We start from the raw sequence: 22,863 nt of genomic DNA, 5'->3' as shown, positions 1-22,863 counted from the left end.
GGTCAGCTAGTGAGTAATATTCAAGTAATACCTACTAAGTTTAAGAATACAACTGGCAACCCTGCAGCAGTTTTTACGATCTCGGCCTCACACAATGCATATCCGGCGCATTGTCGGCCTCTCAGATCGCATCTAGCATATGCATGCACATGCACACATGCCTACAGTGGATTGCAAAAAACTTCACGCTTCACTCAGTGCTAAACAAAAAGATTGAAAGTTGATACATATTTTTGCACCTGATTTTATACCTGATGGTCACACACCTTACGTCGCCCTTCGATGCGATGTTTCCGGAATGTAAGGGAGTTTTCCCATAGCATCAGATAGAGATATAGGTTAGAGGTTATAATAAATATGGATAGCGGGTGGGTTCATTTCGTTCTCGTATAGTTCTTGAAAATCACGAAGGCAAGTGACTTTGCTTTTGTGTACATGCACATAACGATAGTGTAATTCTATCAAACCTTTGAAAAAAGAACAGTAGCGAGTCACCACACATGTAAAAGCTCACCAGCCTTCGTGAATTGCAACAAATACGCTTCGCGCATTCTCTCTAGAGAGAAGAAAGAGTCCTACGTCGACTAACTCAATTTAACGCAGGGTCTGTTAGCGTACACTGTGATAACTTTCACAGGGTTATGAATTAAAAGAAAAAGACAGAAACAAAGTGTTTATTATAATTATTATTGAACATAGGTGGTATATATGGGTGAGTTTCAAATATCTTACATAATTTAGCTATTTATTTATTTAAGGATAGGTTACATACCTATATTATAAAATATTTATTCAGCTTGTAACAAAAACTATCATTATCATAAGATTTCAGTAGTGTTAGCCCACTAATCAACTTGCAGTTGTACATGCTTATTTAGGACCACCTCGTCTGCATGTGGGACTTCTTTACGTCGCCGCCAAATTGCACAAAGAATTCTGCAATAACAAGTCAAATAAGTAAGAGACTGCATAATGTTATCGTAGGGTGCGCCAAAGTTCACCTAAATTTTCAACTCCGAAAATTGGAAATCCGAAAATTTTCTTCCTAACATTTTTCATCCTAACAATCACAATTCCTAACTAGTCTGTCTCTAATGTTCATAATTCCGAAGCATTCAACTTCATAATGTCATTAGTAATAAACATCTAATATACTTTTATTTGTTTTCCTATATTTTCTCAACATAACCATCTTTTACACTATTATTCAAAGTCATATCTTTTTTGTTTAGATTTCTTTCTTTGACGATAATAATACTTGTCTTAAGTTCAATTTTCTTGGCATTAGCACGTATACTTGAGGAAGTATATAGCGAATAGCGAATTGCTCCTATTCATAATATTATTGGTTTAGGTTAGGTTAGAACTGTGACCACAACGCACGAGCCGAGGCGAGCGAAGCCAGAGTCCTGCTCCAGTCATTCAGTCAAGTTCCAGAAACGAATCGGTCCTATTCATAATTATTGGTTTAGGTTAAGTTAGAACTGTGACCATAACGCACGAGCCGAGCGAGCGAAGCCAGAGTCCTGCTCCAGTCATTCAGTCAAGTTCCAGAAACGAATCGGTCCTATTCATAATTATTGGTTTAGGTTAAGTTAGAACTGTGACCATAACGCACGAGCCGAGCGAGCGAAGCCAGAGTCCCGCCCCAGTCATTCAGTCAAGTTCCAGAACCGAATCGGTCCTATACATAATTTATTGGTTTAGGTTAGGTTAAACCTGTGACCACAACGCATGAGCCGAGCGAGCGAAGCCAGAGTCCCGCCCCAGTCATTCAGTCAAGTCCCAGAAACGAATCGGAACTATTCATAATTATTGGTTTAGGTTAGGTTAGAGCTGTGACCACAACGCACGAGCCGAACAAGCGGAGCCAGAGTCCCGCTCCAGTCATTCAGTCAAGTTCCAGAAACGAATCGGTCCTATTCATAAAATTATTGGTTTAGGTTAGGTTAGAACTGTGACCTTACGTTACCTTCACGAAGAAAACCTTCTGTACGTAGTACTTATTATTATTCTGTGGTATGAGAGAAAATATTATGGTAATTATGTTTAGGGATAAAGGTGTTATGATAAAAAATAGTAGGAGTTTAAATGTATTTACATTAATAAAAAAATTCGGAAACATGAGTGTTATGAACATCGCCAGTAGCACTACAAATAGTATGAATGAAAACTTTAGGATGAAAAATTTTAGGAAGAGTGATCATTCGGATTTAAAATCGTTAGGAAGAACAATTTCGGGTAAATAACTTTAGGTGAGCCAATATGGACCCGTTATTGTATGACCAAGGTTTTACTGTATAGGAATAAACGAAATAATCAGAGTACATAAAAGCCTGTGCTTTTGGTAACATGTAGGACCTAATGAAAGTACACATTCAAAAATAAACACGTAGGTCATTTAAATTATTGTTAATCAGTAAGTTGTGCAATTTTTATGTTATAGCTTACCGAAGTGAAAAGAAATATACAATTTCAACGACGCTTAGTATAGAGAAACCCATGAACAGGCCTAGGAGACCGCCGCAATTAGCGAGGAAGTCTGTCGGGCCGAACAGCTCGGACCTCCGAGATGTCATAAACTGGGGTTCTTTGAAGTATACACTGACGCGAGCGCATAACATACTGTGGAATGAAGTACATTTATGTAAGGTATAACATTTACATGCAGTTGAAAGGAAACAAGTGTTGGGTGTTCCTTACTCTTTTTCCTCTTCAGGAACTGGATAGTCGTAGGCTTGGTAGATGGCCCGCCAGTCATAGTCTGCCTGCGACATTTCCGCATCGTACTCAATAGAGTTGCACGCGGGCAGGCAATGGCATTGAGTGGCCCTCTGTCGAGCTGCTGGGAGGGTGTCGTTTCCTTCAGCTTCTTCTAAATGGAGCCCCTCTTTTATGTCATTCACACTTAGTTCAACTGAAATTTGAAATTCATTTATTATTAAGTACGTCGTTGCATCAGAAATGAGGAGATCCGTAAACGAACTAAAGTCGCTGGTATAGCCCGACGGATAAGCAAGCTGTAGTGGCAATGGGCAGGGCACATTAGTACGCAGAACTGATGGCCGATGGGGCAGCTAGGTTCTGTTGGAGGCCACGTATCGGGAAGCGCAGCGTAGGAAGTCTACCCACAGGACACAAGGCGCACCGACGACCTCATAAAGGTAGCAGGAAGGCCGCCTACCAACCGGTCATTATGGAAATCATTGGGAGAGGCCTATGTTCAGCAGTGGATGTTCTGTGGCTGAAATGATGATGATGATGACGTCGTTGCAAGAAATCACCTGAAAAGTAATGTGGAGTTATGAGTGGATTATTTGCTTACCTTGAGCACGCGTTACACATTCAATGCTTCCAGCATTGCACACTGGAATATCAGCAGAATCTGAAAATACAGTTCCAGAGTGAAACAACACTCATAAAGATAATTTTAATAGAGCAATTACGTATAAGAAAATAATGCATTGAAAAAAAAAATACCCTTCTATCGTTAGCAGGTTATTGTACTATTATGATATTATTATGTATGTAAGTTATATAAGTAAGTACCAGCCCGTAACAAGCCAAATACTTACGGGGCATACCGAAGTGCACACAACCACACATTGTGTTGGTAAAGTTGGCCAAACATTCCATTTCGCAGTTGAATTGGGTGTAGACTTTGAAGTATCTGAGGTATCGCTCGTTTGGAAAATAACATTGACGCCTGTTTTTAATAATAAACAGCATTATTTTGGGTACAACATAAATTCTCAACCTTATTTTGCACACGCAAGCTCAGTTTGTTTACTCACCGACGAAGTTAGAACAAATACAGTCAATTCTGTTACTATCAACTCTTGCAGGTTTGCAATAATTGCGTTATTCATCAAAAGCTTGATATTCTTTTATTATTATGATTTAGTGATTAAGTATAAGATTTAGTAGCGATTCTAGCGACAAATATTATTATTTCGCGTTTTCATATACATATTGCATACATGCATGTTTGTTACACTCGTACTTTTTATTTTATTTTACTTTTCATTTTTTTGAGACGCCCATATGAAGGCGAATGTAAAGAGCAGGTTGTCTTTATCATAAATAAATATGCGCTGACAAACAGCAATATTGCCCACGTTGAGGAACTACGTTTTGGAGCTATGCGACTTTTTGAAAAGCTAAGATAATTTTACACGTGACAATCAATCTCGTAATAAAACATCTTACCTTTCAGGACTATATGCTCTTAGCCCTTCTGAAGTAGTCATCATTTTAGGTTTTATGGAAACAACTATCTCCTTTGATAATGGGGATCGAAAAAATTGCTGCGACAGACGCGGCAACTCTGCAGGATTATGTAGAAGAATCTGGGTAGTAAATAAATTTGTATAAGTATTCAAACTAGGAACATACGAGTAAACACGAACGGATCATTCATAGCTTACCTTGAAACCTTGTACAAGTCCCTTACAGAGGAAATCTTGATCAATCTCTTTTGTTTTCATAACAAATGCTATTCCAGATTTCGCACCAAATCCCTAAAAAGGATTAAAAATTAAGCAAATATATAAATAAATCAGGTACAGACACAGTTACAAGAGAGTTGAGTGAACCAATGTTTCACAGCATGCAGGAACTAGCTCAGGAACTGGCCAATCCATCCTCCATTCATAGCCGTGGTCCAATTTTCAATACCATCAATACCTGATGGGTACGTACAATAATATCGTTAGAGCAGTGGTTCTTAACCGGTGGTCCCTGGAGACATTCTAAGTGGTCCACGAAGTGCACTTGCACACCTTGGTTAAAACCACTTTTAACTGATTTTTGCAGTCAAACTGGTTTTGACCGATTATGAGGTGGTCCCTGACAAGACAGAAATTTGGTAAAATGATCCCTCATGACTTAAAGGTTAAGAACCACTTCGTTAGATAATAGATTCAGCTTTCCGCCACGTTCACGTTTTATGATTATTTTAGTTTGGAACGACCTATAACGTATTGTGTGTCGATGATTTAAATTCACAAACATAAATAAATGGACTTACTGATCCTCTTAACGGGTAAGTTTCCATAGGTGCATCAGGTTCAAATCCTGATCCTAAACTCCACGTTAGATTCGGGCTCATTAAAACATCTGGATTAAATTCAAGATATGGGTATTCTGTATGTAAGCTGAAAAAAATCGTACAAATTCGCAGAATCCATTAAAAACCAATTAAATAGCGATCGCCGGGCATGACACATTGCTGTGTGTGAAGCGAACGAACGATAATACAATAATATCATTTGTAAAACATATTGCCAAGAACTGAATTAATTTTTAACAATTAAAATAAAAAAATCTGACCCCTCTTAGTCTGCCGACGGAAGACTCTTAATCATCATCAAGTCATCTCTCAATATTCATAATAGCGCGCTTTGAGTATTATATAAATGCAAACTTACTTTTCAACTCTAAAAAGATCTTCAGCACGTAGCATATTGAACGTGTAGCACAGGCCTTCCTCAGTAAGAATTGGTGAGAACATAGATGAACAATTTTGATAAAGAGTGTTTTGCCATTTGCATCCATAAAACATCTCCGTTAAATTAGGCGCCACCTTAAATTGAAATAAATCTATAATATTATAAATGCGAAAGTAACTCTGTCTGTCTCGCTTTCACGCCTAAACCACTGAACCGATTTTGATTAAATTTGGCATAGAGATAGTTTGAGTCCCGGAAAAGGACATAGGATAGTTTTTATCCCGGTTTTTGAAACAGGGACGCGCGCGATAAAGTCTTTCTGTGACAGACAAAAATCCACGCGGGCGAAGCCGCGGGCGGAAAGCTAGTACTAAATTAAATAATATAGAACAGTCATCATCATCATCTCAGCCATAGGACGTCCACTGCTGAACATAGGCCTCCCCCAATGCTTTCCATGTTACCCGTATGTAGAACAGTAATGATACATTTTTAGTAACTACCTAATTTACTAAGCGTTTCGATGACTGTTTTATAATGCGAACAGCTAGGGACTGGAATTCGATGCCTGCTGCTGTCTTTCCTGAACACTATAACCCGGGCCTTTTCAAGGCGAGAGTGAATAGGCACTTACAGGGCAGATATTATTATGTACCATCCTAGACTGCATCTTACTTAACATCAGGTACGATTACCCTTATCCTGCTTAAAAAAAAACGTCACACTAGACAGTGGCGCCAACTAGTGAGCACAAACAAACACGGCATTGAGAACCTATTTTAAAGTACCTACCTAGCGTAAAAACCAATTAACTTATACAAAAGTTATAGTTAAACATTTCAGACTCACCGATTTAATATTCTCGACTGTCACAGTACCATTGGATACCTTTCTTCCATCCTTGGGACACCAAGCGGCGTCACAAACTAAACATAAATCTTCAAACATCTCAACTCTGAAATATTTTAATTGATTTTAATTTGAATTATTTTTCCTGTAAAATTGTCAATTTTTTTCTTCAATATTCATGAGTTTAGAATCGGCCGATACCAAATTGGTGTAATGCAATGGGCACTTTCATACATCTCCATGCTGACCAACAGCCCGACCCAACTATCGGCCAACTAAAAGTCGGTGGTCTACGACTAGGCTAATTCTTATAGGCACAATGTGAACAGCTAGGGACTGGAATTCGCTGTCTTTTCCGTATACTAATCCGGGCCTCTTCAAGGCAAGAGTGAATAGGCACTTACAGGGTGTGCTTGTTCTGCATAAAAATATACAAATCTATACTAATATTATAAATGCGAAAGTAACTTTGTCTGTCTGTCTCCCTTTCACGCCTAAACCACTGAACCGATTTTGATGAAATTTAGCATAGAGATAGTTTGAGTCCCGAGAAAGGACATAGGATAGTTTTTATCCCGGTTTTTGAAAAAAAGCGAGCGCGATAAAGTTTTTCTGAGACAGACAAAATTCCACGCGGGCGAAGCCGCGGGCGGAAAGATAGTACCCAAGTAACACAAAACACAATTATAAGAAGCGTACAACAGCATGAACCTACGTGCAGAGCAGTATATGAGCAGCATATGTAGCACTATATCAGCCGTATAAAAGTCTATAAGTGTCTTGTAAGCGCAATTTGGGCCCCAAATAATACGGCTTTGAGCATTATTAAATATTATTAGTGCTGCTAACCAGCGCTTATAATGTTATTGAAGACAGACATTAGTAAAGTTGTTAGACAGCATATTCTAATGTAAAAAGCATTTTATTAGATGTTAGTACAGCTTTGAAACAGCTTTCAGAATTACAATGCCAAAGTTACGTTTTATTCTAAGGCTGAACGTTTTATTTTGTTTGTTTGAAAGTATTCGAAAAAACTTATCGCATTTTATTGTCCGATTTGATTATTTTTCGTTTAGAGTATTGCAGTGCAATGGTGTTGTGAGGAGATGTTTTAATGTCTTTATTTAAAATAATTTATCATAAGGTAAGTATTTTTTTTTTTGTTTCAAGAATGAAAATGAGCTGGGAGTATTAGTCTTATGTGAAAATATATACAGTGTGTCCGGGCATGTAGTGATCAAACTTTAAGGGCCAAATCTAGGGACAATTTTATCGATAAAAATACTTTAAATTTGGGGCTTGACCCATTTATCTCAAAATTACAAGGATTTAAGTTTTTAATTTTTAGTTTTCACCTCTACCTTCAAAAACAAGTGAAAGCGTGGGGTAGCTTAACATTAATAAGCAAATATTTTATATCATGCGATAGCCAATAAAAATATCTATTAGTAGAAGTAGAAAACAGACGCAAGTTTCATACATTTTATGGGAGTAAGAATGGTTTTAATTAGAAAAATACATGCCTTTTTTCACTTCTTTTTCAGTTATTTTCCAACACAAGAAAAACCAGGTCGTTAAGGTATATTTTATTTGCATTGTATTATTAGTATTTGAGCTATTCTACAAAACGAATGTAAATTTATTAGTCTACGTCTATTAGTTTCGACGTAATTGTTGAACAAAGATACCCCTTCCCAGCGGTTTCCATAGTAATCGGAATAGGTTGTGTGATTCTTTCAGGCAGTGCATTTTCGCATGTCGCGTGCGCTATGGAAACCGCTGGGAAGGGGTATCTTTGTTTAACAATTACGTCGAAACTAATAGACGTAGACTAATAAATTTACATTCTTTTTGTAGAATAGCTCAAATACTAATAATACAATGCAAATAAAACATACCTTAACGACCTGGTTTTTCTTGTGTTGGAAAATAACTGAAAAAGAAGTGAAAAAAGTCATGTTTTTTTCTAATTAAATCCATTCTTACTCCCTTAAAATGTATGAAACTTGTATCTGTTTTCTACTTTTGCTAATAGATAATTTTATTGGCTATCGCATGATAAAAAATTTTTGCTTATTAGTGTTAAGCTACCCACGCTATCACTTGTTTTTGAAGGAAGAGGTGAAAACTTAAAATTCAAAACTTAAATCCTTGTAATTTTGCGAGAAATGGGTCAAGCCCCAAATTTGAAGTATTTTCATCGATAAAATTGTCCATAGATTACGCCCTTAAAGTTTGATCACTACATGCCCGGACACACTGTATATGTTTGTGGTTTATAATTCACGCGCCCTCACAGAAATCCTTTTTTTTAATAAAATAAGGACAAATTTAGAATCGACATATGACATTTTTTGTGATTTTTTAACGATTTGATTAATTTTAACTTATAAAATTGCTTCTATCGATACTCCGCTTGTAAGAAAAGGATAATAAGTAGTATTTCATGCATATGTGTATTATAATTTTATTTTCTATGTTAGAGAAAACAGAAAGCAAATGGCGTCAGATAATATTAATGTTTTAAACTTTCAACTAGTGTCTTTTAATGTTGTCAATCTTATTATAGTAAAAAGAAAATGGTTAAGTCATTCAACCTACATACATATAAAATATCTAAGTGATATCTTTAGCATTACTGTAACACTTTTTAGGTATGTTATAATGTCCATTAGGTTTAAACGTCATAAAAATGGATTGCTTTAGTGTTAATCAGGGTACCGAAACAATAATTTAGAATCCTTTAATCACGTCATGATCCCCTACTCCACGTCTTTCAATTTTATATATCTGTCTCCAATTAGGTAGGTACCTAGTTTGACAAGTGTTATGTATAAAATCATTATCACTACAAATGTAATTTGTAATGAAACACGATATAGCTACCTATCTTATTTTTCGCTCATTGTAATAGTAATAATTTAAAGAAACTTTTTGTAACTAGTTAGTAGTGTTGCTATAGTCGTTTTTTTAAGGGTATGCGTTATACGGGTAATTATTTAGTTTTCAGGTAACTACTTCTCTATTAAGTCATAAATAAGCTTATTTGTTTTTTTTCAGATGCCTTTTAAAATAGTGCAAACGACCGAAAGGGATGAAGGAATGTTCTACGGAACTTCTTGACTCACACAACAACCGATTGTACTGTATTTTGTGTATGAGGTGTATCATTTTTTGGAACACGTTTTGCATTTCTTAAACCAAATATAAAGTTTGAATATTCCGTCTTTATCTTTCTCTTTACTCCACCTGTTCTCTTAGGCTGAGTTGCACCACTTAACTTTGACCGTAACTATGACGATAACCGATGTTTTTTGTATGGGGTTTGACAGATTTTTGACGTTTGTTAAAGTAAATTGGTGCAACCCGGCCTTAAGTCTTTTTCCACTGTTTATTCATGTCAATAACGTGACACGTTCGACATAAATTTTCTAATGAATATACAGGACCTACTAACGCACAAATGAATATAATCATACGGCTCGTGGTTTTATGGCCAAATTATGACCTAAAGTAATAAAATATTTTTTTTATTTATCTAAATAGTGCTAAAAGCTTTAAAGTAACAATAAAATAAGAAGATAACAGAGCTAAAACTTTAGTAAATGTTTGGCTAATGCTGAGCAGTAAATAAGCATAAGAAAAGAACATAAAAATGCGTTCAATCTGTAAAATGTGTTAATATATCTGAATGCACTATAGAATATTTCGACAACGTTTATTTAATGCATTAGGTTTTCTTATTTACTAATATACGGTTTTAACCTTTGTGTTAGTGTAAATGCTGTTAAAGGTGCTGTATATTAAAAGTAATTAATGTTTTAGTATGATTATAAGCCAATTAACTTAATTTTTTTAGACCATATAATAGCTTCATGCATTGTAAATTTTACCGCATTCTACTCAAAAGCATTTAAACTAAGTCAAAACTGATTTAAAGTGATAGTCTGACTTTAAAACGTAAATCAATCTTAACTTCAGTGAATATACAGATTGCGTGTTACTTGGGTAGGTACTAAAAATAAAGGAGAGTCACTTACTCGTCTTCAGTAATGTTGCTGTGAGGTGCGCCCGTGTTGTTGTTATACAAGTGGAAGTATTTGGTGAAATTAAAAATCGTCTGCCGAGACTTCGTTTCGAAACAGAAAGTCACTGCTGGATACGGTATCTATTAGAAAAAGTCTCATTAAGATCATCACGTCAACAGAGGTCAATAAAATTAAAATTATATTATTGGTCCCTAATGCCTGATTTTTCATATTTCCCATACTTAGGGCTGATTTTACCATCGTCGGATAACTTTTAACTGAAGAATAAGTTTAGTACATTGACAGTTTCAGTATGGGAAATATGTCAAAATGACAAGCTTATTCTTCAGCTAAAAGCTATCTAACGATTGAAAAATCAGCCCCAAGAATGGGAAATATGTCAAAATGACAAGCTTATTCTTCAATTAAGTTATCCGACGATTGAGAAATCAGCCCTAAGTAGGGTTGCGAACGTTTTATTTAAAGAATATAAAGACAAAAAGATTAAATACTGTCTTCAAACAGACACAGTACCTCCCAGACTGGAGTGGTGGTCTCAGCAAAGGTCACAATGACGGGAGTATCGTCCCATTTTGTATAAACTTTGAATATTTGAAAGCCGCAAAGCACCACGCAAAAAATGAATGTAAAAGTCCAGAACAGCCTAAAAAAGAGATGGTACGGTTTACTCCACTTGTCACTTCACCCAGATGAACAAAGTAGATTTTTTTGTGGCCTCATTTCAACTCGGAACCGTTTCACCCAGCTTCATTATGCGGGTGATATAAGTCCACCATGATCTATAAAAAAAGTCCCATTTGTTCACCTGGGTGAAATAATTCCAAGGTGAACAGAGACGACCGCTTCGACACAATTCATCTGGAAAATGAAGCTGCGTGAATCGGTTCCGAGCTGAAATGAGGACACTAATAAATCCACTTTGTTCAGTCCTGGGTGAATAATCCATTTAATCTTTTATCTTTCAGGTGTTCAATCTCGAATTCATACAATCAACTATGGTAAACAAAACTGATAAAATATAGGTAAGTGCACAGAAAAGACTCACTTTTCCAGAAGTGTCCGTTCCTTTTCCCCGATGTACCTGAGTCCATGAAGATTTGAATTTTTTGTGTAGTCGTTCAAAACTTCTTTAATCGTAATTGTTCTGCGTTTAATCGAACTATTGTGTATCTCAACGCTTCCCAAGCTAAAATTATTACAATAGTTATTTAGTTTTAGTTGACAATAGAAACTAAATTATTTAACACAAGCTTGCTATGTTAACCTGTAACGCCTCATGGTGCGAGTAAGCGATACTTGCAAATGAGACCAACTCCCGAATTGTTGTGAAATTTAGGCTTGGCGACAAATGAAGTAATACCATAATATCATACCCCCATGGGAACTTACCATCAATTATGAAATTGCAAATGGACTTAGTTAATGTTTCATAACGATATGGGAAACATTATTAATTTTTTCATTTAATTTTGTAATCTATGGCTTGTTTGTTATTGCTAATAAATTTCTTCACATACCGTATTATCACAGTATATAATTATATGAGCTAAAGCAGTACGGAAACTTAGCCTCGGCGAGTTAAATACCTACACTTCAACTGAGTGTTAGGGTTGGCAACTTAATCTTTATTATAAAATTAACTAGCTTTCCGCCCGCGGCTTCGCCCGCGTGGAATTTTGTCTGTCACAGAAAAACTTTATCGCGCGCGTCCCTGTTTCAAAAACCGGGATAAAAACTATCCTATGTTCTTTCCCGGGACTCAAACTATCTCTATGCCAAATTTCATCAAAATCGGTTGCGAGGTTTAAGCGGGAAAGCGTAACAGACAGACAGACAGACAGAGTTACTTTCGCATTTATAATATTAGTTGGGATAAGGTTCTTACTTACTTATTTATTAAAACGTTTATTTAGGTTTTTTAATTATCAAATACCTAATGGAATAAATTAATTGACTAAGTACCTAGTTAACAAAAAAATACAACGTTAATTAGGTTCTATAATGATCGAATACATAATAATCGAATAAATTGATTAAGTACTATTAGAGGCCGGTAGAAGATCTATTCTCATATTAATAAAATACCGGATACTTACTTACACATACCTATTGCCTCATTTTAAATACAGTTCATCACTTAGTACAAAAGCGTGCGGAGCAAATTACTTTATCAAATAGAACACATAAATTGTTAAAAAGCGTAATTACGTAATTTAAAAAGAACTATTACAAAATCAGATGTAAGCACTTTATTTAAAAAGTAATAGGTATTTAATCATTTTTACAATTCAGAATTATTAAGAAGTTTAAAAAATGAAAGTTCTGGTTTTGAAGATGCCGAGTTCAAGCAGCCGTATACTACGCAATACCAGCAATACACTCGTGGTATGTTTTTAAAAATACAGCGGACAGTGCATGCAATAAAATTATTATTAAAAACACAACGCGCGCGACACTCGCGACGGATGGACTGCGAGGTAAGCGAGGTTCGCTTAGAGCTCGTGTAAAGCGTGCGTCTGTGTGCGTGAGTCTGATTTCGAGCGTTTGTATGAAGCTTCCGTACTGTTTGATTTATCTACTGTGGTCAATGATATTATATAAAAGTTCTTTAATATCATTGACTGTGGTATTATTCATTCCTTTAGGGTATTTTCGAAACATGTGGGGCTATTTGATTTTAATAGTCTATCTATCACAACAGCACATCAAGCTAACAACTGAAGTCTCTTATTTCGTTGATTTGCAAATCAAGGGGTGATAATTTATCACCCCTTGATTTGCAACAAAAAAATGTATAGTTTGATGTACTGTCACCAGTAGGTACTCAAAGAAACACTAACAAAAACTTTAGAGAAAAAGGACAATAGCCCAACGATCACCCAGGTCATATTATATTATATGGGTCACCCATCCATGATGGCTGATCAAAGGATACCAAATTGTCACTTGGAGTCCACTTTGATCACCTGGGTGATCAAAGCCAGGTGATTAAAGTGGAATAGCTCATATTTTTAATCGGCAAAATGTATGGCTACTTGAAATTTTTGGCCTTAATGTGTTAATTATTAATTACTCTACTATAACTCATGGGGAATTCCCCATGAGTTATAGTAGAGTAATTAAAAAAATATGTGGAAGTGTCATGAAGTGTATTAGGCATTTAATTAAGTAATTAGAAGCCCAATAAATTCAATTTTTCCCCGACTACGGCGAAACCAAGAGGAAGGGTTATGTCGTCACATAATGTAACGTTACGTCATCCTACCTAAATAGGCGATAAACAAAACACAACATTTTGTTTTTTTAATAAAAGTTTTTATTAAAATTAATTCTAAAATTTAAATAACTATCAGATTTTTCGCCCTTAAAATATGCGCAAGGGCTAGTCCTGGAAGGCCTTACAAAATTTGAAGGCCAAGGAATACAAGTAATACAACTACAACCGAAAGAACACGTATTATTTAGGGAAGGGCACTACTATTGATGTGCCGTTCCCGAGAACGCTCTCTCAACTGAGAATATTCTCGGGAGCGTTCCCGGGAGCGTTCTCCTAAGTGAGAAAGGTTGAGAATCATGTTTATCACATGGAAATAAACAAACTTTCTTAAGTAAAATAGTATTAAATTAAGTCAATAGATAAGTGTATATTAAACAATACACTCTATTTGCAGTGAAAGGCTATATTCTCAGTGTTCCCGAGAATATTCTCGGGAACTTTCTCGGCAATATTCTTGGCAACTGCACCTTTATTATATTTTATTTTTTTCGTCGTGATATGTCGTTTTAATGATATGTAAGGTGACAGAAATTTCTTTTTACACGTAATTAAATAATGTAACTGTCCATTTTTTCGTTTTTAACACGCTCTTATTAGGTCGTCGTGTATGTAACTAACTATGTAATGGAATCTTAGAATCTGAATTACACGCACTTCTAAGTATTGTATCATCATAAAACTTGGCAATTATATGTAGATAAGAAATGACAATACAATATTGTGGTACCAGCTGGTCTGATGATGGGACTGGAAGGTGGCCAAAAGAACTCCTAAACGAAACGGCGGAATCACATCGAGTTTGGGTTCATTGGATGTCTTTTCGAGATCTTTAAGTGCTAGATAATGTTCAAGGTCCTAATGATGGAGTCAGGAGGTAGCCATAGGAACTCCTAAACGAAACGGCGGAAACTCATCGAGTTTGGGTTCGTTGGATTTATCTTTACCAGCACTTTAATACTAGATGATGTCCAGGGTCCTGATGATTTTTGGCTTTTTAGTGCTGTTAGTAATTAAAAGCGTGTTATTAGTTTTTTAAACTATTCTTATTTGACATTAAGGGCATATTTCACAATCGCTTAATAAGGGACTGTTTCGCCACTTCTGGATAAGTTGTGGATAGCCTGTCTGACGGATCATTTGACACATTTTTATAGAAAATAAGTGCTAGCTAGATTGATCTGACACTTAGAAGAATGGTAATACTCCTCTTCAAAAAAGGTGAGAAAACCTTGTTGAAGAATTATAGACCCAATTCGCTTCTGAGCCATGTCTAAAAGCTGTTTTCGATAGTCATTACGAATTGTCACGCTAGCAGGCTCGACAACTTTCAGCCCCCCGAACAAGCCAGTTTCCGAAAAGGCTTTAGTAACTACCATAATAATATACGCAACGGCAGATTATACGGAAGATCAAGGAATATAATCAGCCACTTTGCGTTTGTGAACTATGAGAAAGCCTTCGATTCGTTTGAAACATGGGCAGTGCTTCAGTCTCTTCAACTGTGATAAATTGACTATTCATACATTGTAAAGTTGAAAGGCTTGTACAAACACGCCACAGTGACAGTCCGTTTTAAGATCAGGACCCGAAACCTATCCAGTTGCAGCGAGGGGTGAGACAGGGAGACGGCTGGAGCGGATTCAGCATAAATATCAACGGCGAGTACATCACCCAGACATCAGACAATATCGTAGTCATGGTTGAGATCGTGGAAGATCTAGGCACAATGCTCGATGGCCTCAACAGAGTCTCTTAACAAGTGGGTCTCAAAATGAACATGGACAAGATTTAAAAATCATGTCTAAAGACCGTGTTGCACCCACTCCTCTATAAGTTGGAGACTCTACACTCGAGGTTGTTGACAATAATGTATACCTGGGACAAACAGTCCAGTTAGGTAGGTCCAACTTCGAAAAAAAAGTCAATCATCGAATCCAGCTCGGCTGGGCAGCCTTTGGGAAGCTTTACGATATTTTTACGCGGCTTCTCCGTCGCGTAGCCACTCCGCTTTAAATCCACTTTGAATCCGCTTTGAATCCGCTTGCAATCCGCCAGGGTGGCAAGGGCCTTAAAACTCAGAGGCACACTGATATTCAAATACCGTAGCCGAGTCCTAAAGCCGCGGTACGCGTTCGCCACGAAAAGAGTGAGCAAGACAGCAATATCTCACTCACACGTTTCATGCCTTGTTTATAACGACTAGTCTTAACGCCCAGTTAATAAAACATCGAAACATTACAGATAATATCACATATAAACAACAAAATTAAAATTAAAACTAAATGCATTCTGTTGAGAACACTGAGAATATTCCCGGGAGCGTTCTCGGTTCTCGAGAATATTCTCACTGGGAATATTGCCGGGAACGAGAACTTTCTCAGCGGCACATCTCTAGGCACTACACATTTTGCGGTCCTATTAGTTCGTGAGCTAGCTCGCTAGTCTCGCTCAAAAAATTTGCGAGCTTGAATTTTATTACACATCTTAGTAATATCTGTATTAAGTTTGTTCACATGCTTAAAAATATCACAATTAAAACTATTAGCATGAATGATTACTTAAGTCATATGGAAATTTATTCAGATGCATGGGGAACTTCCATTCAAAACATTGGAGTTGAATTGATGTAGGTAATTAACATTAAAACAAAAGTGGTCTCAATTCCTCTAATCAATGTGAGTGACTATTACTTGACGTCACAATGACGAATCAAACAATGTTTAGGTCAGCAAGTGCAATAAAAATCGCTATTATGCCATAAACAAACCACGACAATTTAGTGAAGTGAAAAAAGGCGCGTTGTTGCCAGCCCGTAAGTGGGTCGAGGCGGCAACGTCGCATTATAGCGGTACTGGGTCGGAGTGGCAACGTCGCGCGGGGAGCAGCCACGCTATAGTAAGCGTAGGTTGGTATGTGGTGGGTTAACTTTAGGTTTGATAAAACTGAGTTTCTGCTTTGAAAACAGAATGTTCCGAAACTTTTTAATGTTGAAAAATTTCTCACTTCTAAACAATGGGATAAAGTTCACATTCACATTGAAGAACAACAAACAACACGTCGGATAGAGCGCATAAACAATTCTTTATGTTGTTAAAATTAGTTTGTTTGTACCCATTTTGAAACCGATATTCAGTCCATAAAAATCACTTGAAAAAATTATAAATATTTGTAGCGAATCCTCGTATTTTTTCATGACAAGGTGTCACAAAAACACGTGTCGTGTTTGCATAAGAGTCTAAATCATCGTAATTATAGTATCAATCAACCTATCTAATCAATATGTATTTCAATTGAAACCGACGCAGAAATAAGCGTGTTGTTGTGTTGCCTCCACTCCTTCTTACAGTGATTTCAGATAGGTATTATTTTAACTATAGCGTCTACAGCGCCACATTAGTCTATTAAACCGACATCTCTTTCTCATGATTTTGGGATAAATTACTGTCGATAAATAGATATTCATAACAAAAATGAAATAAACACTAGACTTCTATTAAAATATTCATCGTGTCGCTCCTCGTCAACTCCCTTCCTTATTACGCACATCCCTAAACGAGCTAGGAGGAGCTAGAGCTAAATTAAAAAACAAAAAATGCCTAAATAGAAATCGTTTATTCTGCACTGAGGTTAGGCGGAGTTCCGCAAAACAGCCAAGCCATAATAACAGTGGCCAGCATGATTTATGTAGCCACAAATCACAAACGCGCAATTTGAATCGTTACATTAGTAGCACATAACCTTGCCGTATATTATTTGTGGTTATTAAAACTGTTTTTGTCTAGTTTTAATCGAGTATTATCTATCTATAGATTAAGCTAGAAAAGTTAATGTTAACAGCACGATTTGTTTCGTAGCTTGTTTAATAGTTCACGACTATTCATTAACTATTAGTTCAAATAAAAATAGTTGGACATTAACTCATTTTATTTAGTTAGTAATAATGTGAATTGTGTAGGTCATGCTGCAGCTGCAGATTGTTATGAGTGCCAGGCAAATAAGCAACACCCAGCAAATAATAAAAATCATTCGAATGCAGGTAGAAAATGGTGTCAAAAACCTCTTGTTCGACACTTTCGTAGCGCGGGACGGTACTCAAGTCAACACGGAAAGTGCATCAAATGGAGAAAAAAGATTTTGCACGAATGCCCGGCTCGTTTGGCAACGTCGCTTAGGCAGCAATAATGATTTACGGTATTGGATTTTTTATGCATTTTATGCAAAACCACAGAATACATAATAATATAAGTACCAAATACCAATATAAGAACCAACGATAAACTTAAATGCTTACTGCATATCTGATAATAAGTACTGTTCTAACTCAACATACAGAATTAAGACTTCTTTAACAAGTGACAAACCTTTAAAATAATTCAAATGTGTACCCCTACTGGGCTGGGATAATACGCTGTCGTAATTACAATCCCTTTAATCTGCAACAGCAAAATGTGTTCAAGAAAATAAAACCGTAATTCCGCTACGAGCGAGCGATAAGAGCACACGCCCGACTTTATGACGCGACCAAGTCGCAATGGGCGGCCGAGTCGCAAGCCAATGACCAGAGTCGGCGTGCGCACAGTCGCACGTCTCCGCGGCAGTCGCGGCGCGCAAGTCTGTGCGGGCGGTGCGTTTTTGTCTTGAGGCATTCAAGTGTGTCGAACGGCAACATTTTGTCTGTAGCTCAGTGGCGAACTAGCTTGCGGCAGCACCAGGCCTCTTAGTTTCTATTCGTTTCTTGATTGATCAGTAAAATCAATATCAATGAAACAATACTTCTAGTTTAAAACGACTGTTGGATAATAATAACACATTTGAGCTACTGTGTGAGCTAAAAAAAATTAGGTAGTTCACTTTGTCACAGCACTAGGCGAGTGCGTTTTGTCGCAGTAATGTCGGAGATGGCATTTTTCAACCCCGCGGATTTGATAGAAGAGATAGAGAAACGGCCGGCTTTGTACAAGAGCGATCAGCCAGCCGAGAGGGAGGAGAAGCTAGCGATGTGGAAGGAGGTTGGCGCAGCCATTTTTAGTGATTGGGAGACGTATAACAAGGCCACCGCGTACGACAAAGGTGCGTTCAGCGTATCACAACAATCATGTAAACAAAGTTACAACTTTTTCTTCTTCTTCTCTGGCTCTCGCGGATTGGGTTTAGCCACGACAGGGTTTTTGTGAACAATGCGTTTAGACAGGGTGGGGTTAGGTTAAAAAAGTTGCAACTTTTTTTTTCTTAAATCAGTAAGTTCAATCTAACCACGGAATCTGACAAACAATGTTCTAGCCATATTTTCTACTTCACTGAAAACTTTGTAAAATTTAATAAAACCTCAAAAAGTAGCGTTACGACACGTACATTTATTCCCGAGAGCACTCATGCATATGCAACCCTCTCCCCCACCGCCACAAGTAAGGGTACCCATCTGGTTGGTATAGTATTTGTAAAGTCAAGTCCTGATAGGAAAACATAATTTTGAAAAAAGTCCAGATTTTAGTAACATTTATTCATTTTACTGCCTTTTTAAGATATTTTTACTTACTACTTTTTTAATTTCTAAATCCACTCTACCACTGCTACAGGTTAATGTAAGCCAATAATAAGCAGAGGAAGAGACTCCATCGTGACCAATTTTGTAAAAATTACGTGCATAAAAGTTACAAACCCGAAGGTTGGGCATCATCATTATAATGTCGGTTAATACCACTTGTGGGTAAGATATGAGCTAGTCCATCGAATAGGGAATCCGGCCAAGTCCAGGCAAGTCAAGACGCAGAGTAACCCTACTGCCAACTGCAAGGTCTCCCGGGGTGCACGTGGAATTCGCCCTATCTGGCTACGTAGCCATCCCCCGGGATGAAGCATAGGTACGTGTAACGCGGCTACGTGACATCACAACGCGACGCGACGCATTAGGGTTGCCAACAGTATTTGGGGGTAGCGGTAGACAACCTAAAAAACCTAGGCGCCCAACTACTATTGAGTTTGTAACGTGTTTTAGTGGGAAAGCCTAGCCCTCTGACAAGGGGATTCGACAAAGCCATTGACCTAAATACTATTATAAAGTAAAATACAATTTATTTTCCAAAAATGTTTTGATCCTGTTCGGAATTCGATCCTAAATCCTAATACAATGCTTTAATTTTTTAACAAAAAGTTGGGAACCCTAGATCGGCCTGAGAAAATTAAGGTAAAATCGCGTGATTTCGTCCATAATATCATTTCTGGTGTAAGCTTGTCATGATGAATGATAGGTATGAAATTAAAAATTTATTTTGATTTCATAAAATCTTAATAGCTATCTAAAGCTAGGATAAATACGTGATACTTTTTGCTAGTTAACTAAAGTACAGAATAGTTTTATTTTGTAAAAAAAAAGCCATAAATCATAACTTATTGTGACAAAAAAAATAGGCAGTATTTTGTCGTCTCGCATACTTATTGTAATAATACACGGCTTGTCAAAATCCAGTTCAGAATGTACACCGATTCTCATTTGAGATGCATAAGAAGACAATATTAATTCAATTGTCGGGAGCCCGGGGGCAGGCGAATTGTTATTCAGAGGAATCCCGACGAGTTATCAAGGGAATGGAATTCCAAAAACCAGTTTTACCCACGGAATTATGGAGGCATTTAATTGGTCACGCACACGGACTGAAATCTGAATATGACTCATCTTTTAGGGCGCAGGTTAGGATAGCGGACCTGACCTCTTTGGCCTTAGAAAAAAATTGTATGGGCACCCACAGGCTAGTAGCAAACCAGCTAACCGCAAAATCACTTATTTTCTCAATGGAATTTTAATTTTAAAATAGCTTTGTTTCATCTAGATGAATATACGAAAACAAAATGATTATCAATCGGTACCCCTTATCAGACACTATACTAGAACAGCTAGTCACCAGTACATTAGTCTACAGTTTTTCTAAACCTATGGTATTTGTTGCAAATTCGCACTGACATAATTAATTACTTGGTGGCACAGTGTTAAGATTCATATTATGCAGTTGTCTTTTAGTTACGTCAGATAAACCGATACTTTGACACTTTTATGAATTCATGCCTTCTAGCGACATTATTAGCAAAATTATAACAACCTGAACCTTCAGTTGTTTTTATTTTCTGGGGCCCGCTTTTAGCTCTTAATTTGCCCGAGTGGCCCCTGGTCCCAGTAAGTCTGTGCATCCCTGATCTAGTATTGAAACGCTTCTTTTCTTTACAGTTCTGCAGCTGCAAAGAAAATGGCGATCGCTGAGAGACGCATACAACCGTGAGCTCCGGTCTCGGAGGACCGGCATCAGGACCAACAGAAAGGTGTACAAGTACTTCAAGAAGATGAGCTTCCTTGGCGGATTCACTGGCACCTTGAGCGAGGAGTGAGTAGAAGGTTGCTCTATGCCGTTTAGAAATGGACTCCTCTTTCACAAACTAACGTTTTTATCACTACAGGATTTGAAACTTAGAGAGTTGGTTTCAAGCTTCAATATCATGTTTTCCTTTGGACCATTTTTTGAGTCTTTTTATGAGTATACGTTCATACTTTTAGTGTTATTTTATGGACTTAAGGGCAGCGCAAGTCCGGTCTTTGTGGGAATCCTTAGGGGTCATTTAGATGAAACGAACGAAACAAGGATCCCTTAACTCTTGTTGGATAATCAAATAATTTTGTTCCAGTGAAAACACACAAGACATGGGGGAATCCCACAGCAACGGAGAAGAAGATATGGCGATATTGAACGCGTCCATCGTCAAAAGTCTGTCAGAGCGAGAACCTAAAGCGAAGGTGAAGAAACCTAGAAAGAAGCAGCGGAAGCGGCGGTCTACGGTAGACAGCGATCCGCCTCCAGAAGAAGTAGAAATGCCCGTGTTTCCTCTAGAAATAGCAGAAGGAGAGAACGATAGTGACAGACTGTTCCTCCTATCCTTTCTGCCGGAGATGAGGCAGCTGCCTCTGAACTTGAAGATGTGGGTGCGAGCCCAGATCGCCAGCGTCATGCAGGAGGCTGTCACGTGCCACTACACCAATACCCTGCCTGGGACTTCAGCTGATAAGAACGGTGACGTCAAGAGGCCAAGATACGATAGCAACGAGGACTCATAGGAATATTGCTTAAATTAGTTCTATTAAATATTTATGAACGAAAATATAAAGGCTTGATTGTCCCTAAAAGCAAATGTTACGATGTTTACAATATTTGAATAAAAAACTCTATTCATAGTTCTAAGAATATGACAAAGCTACTAATTTTGCCATAGAATATGTAAATGATACGTAGGTGGTAAATAATAAATTGTTGATAGAATGGAAGGCAATTTATTCTTTGGGCTTGGCTTCCTGTAGCCAACGTTTTAAATGAAACCTGTTATTAGTGCCATCACCTGGTTATATGGAGTAATATCGTGAGGGGAGTGTGTAACGTACTTTTACATATGGCAGCAACATTGGCCAGGTCTTTATCTAACTTGAATAAGGTTGAAAATTGTGCTCTAACCCCTCAGTCGTAGAATTTTAACTCCGCATTTTCCTCCACAAAGGCATAATGGAAAGTTGGCGAAGTCTAAATTATGATATTTTACACTCTGTAGGTACTTTATGAACGAAAATTCCTACAAAAACGAGTTAAACAAACATGAAAGGCCCATATTTGAGGGCGGGTGCTTACTACTGAGTTATTTTAAACATTCCTGTACTCATAAAAATACAAAATTGTATTTGGAAAAGAAGGAATATTTTTCAACGAAACTTAATTAAAGTTAAATTAATTTGTTCGTAATTGTGTTTCCAAAATGTTTTTTGTTAATTTAGATTTTTTTATCTTATGCTACATTCAGTAAAAAATAATCCTAGTGTATACGAAAAACTTTCGAGTTTTGCATCACGACTTAACAAAGAATAATAAATATCTTACAACTAAATAAAGCCTTTTTTTACCTTCCTCAAGTATTTTCGGTGATCTTACTCTTAATTCTTAACAAACAAGCTCTAAAAGATGTCCTGGGCATTACCTGTAACGAACAAAAAAATATATTAGTAAAATTACTTAATGGTATTTTTTTACATAAAATCATTATTTAAAAATAATTTATCCTGCAGAACCATTCCCAAACTTCTACCATTTCTCGCAAAGGAGAAGTTAAAAAAGCGAAGCCAGTTCATAACAAATGGAGCGAAGTTATCTGACAACAGAACCTTATCTCTGACTCTGACACAATACAGATGGATGGAGTAGGTATTCTATCT

At 37.0% G+C, this 22,863-nt stretch overlaps 2 protein-coding genes across 4 annotated transcripts in view; one reads left to right on the top strand and one right to left on the bottom strand.

Moving 5' to 3' along the window:
• Window positions 1–656: 656 nt before the first annotated feature.
• LOC135082068 (pickpocket protein 28-like) overlaps window positions 657–22,863 on the bottom strand; it is a 48,509-nt gene continuing 26,302 nt past the window's right edge. The window contains exons 1-14 of one of the 3 annotated variants that reach the window (XM_063976822.1): window positions 11,613–11,658; window positions 11,394–11,534; window positions 10,862–10,991; window positions 10,340–10,467; window positions 6,300–6,405; window positions 5,430–5,584; window positions 5,030–5,156; window positions 4,428–4,520; window positions 4,210–4,349; window positions 3,576–3,706; window positions 3,326–3,385; window positions 2,704–2,917; window positions 2,452–2,625; window positions 657–936 (exon numbers count right to left, since the gene is read on the bottom strand). In XM_063976822.1, the coding sequence (XP_063832892.1) occupies window positions 846–936; window positions 2,452–2,625; window positions 2,704–2,917; window positions 3,326–3,385; window positions 3,576–3,706; window positions 4,210–4,349; window positions 4,428–4,520; window positions 5,030–5,156; window positions 5,430–5,584; window positions 6,300–6,405; window positions 10,340–10,467; window positions 10,862–10,991; window positions 11,394–11,534; window positions 11,613–11,626 (1,704 nt within the window). In that variant the 5' untranslated portion in view covers window positions 11,627–11,658 and the 3' untranslated portion in view covers window positions 657–845. Of the gene's footprint in view, window positions 937–2,451; window positions 2,626–2,703; window positions 2,918–3,325; window positions 3,386–3,575; window positions 3,707–4,209; window positions 4,350–4,427; window positions 4,521–5,029; window positions 5,157–5,429; window positions 5,585–6,299; window positions 6,406–10,339; window positions 10,468–10,861; window positions 10,992–11,153; window positions 11,227–11,393; window positions 11,535–11,612; window positions 11,659–22,863 lie in introns of those variants that run through there. The other 2 variants (XM_063976821.1, XM_063976823.1) reach the window with 2 other exon arrangements.
• LOC135082079 (uncharacterized) lies at window positions 18,204–22,549 on the top strand. The gene is made up of 3 exons (XM_063976839.1): window positions 18,204–18,695; window positions 20,845–20,998; window positions 21,297–22,549. The coding sequence occupies exons 1-3, from the start codon at window positions 18,515–18,517 to the stop codon at window positions 21,721–21,723; spliced, it is 762 nt and encodes a 253-aa protein (XP_063832909.1). The 5' UTR covers window positions 18,204–18,514; the 3' UTR covers window positions 21,724–22,549.

Source organism: Ostrinia nubilalis, chromosome 21 (genome assembly GCF_963855985.1).
Source record: "Ostrinia nubilalis chromosome 21, ilOstNubi1.1, whole genome shotgun sequence".
NCBI lineage: Eukaryota > Metazoa > Arthropoda > Insecta > Lepidoptera > Crambidae > Ostrinia > Ostrinia nubilalis.
This window is presented reverse-complemented; position numbering and strand designations above follow the sequence as displayed.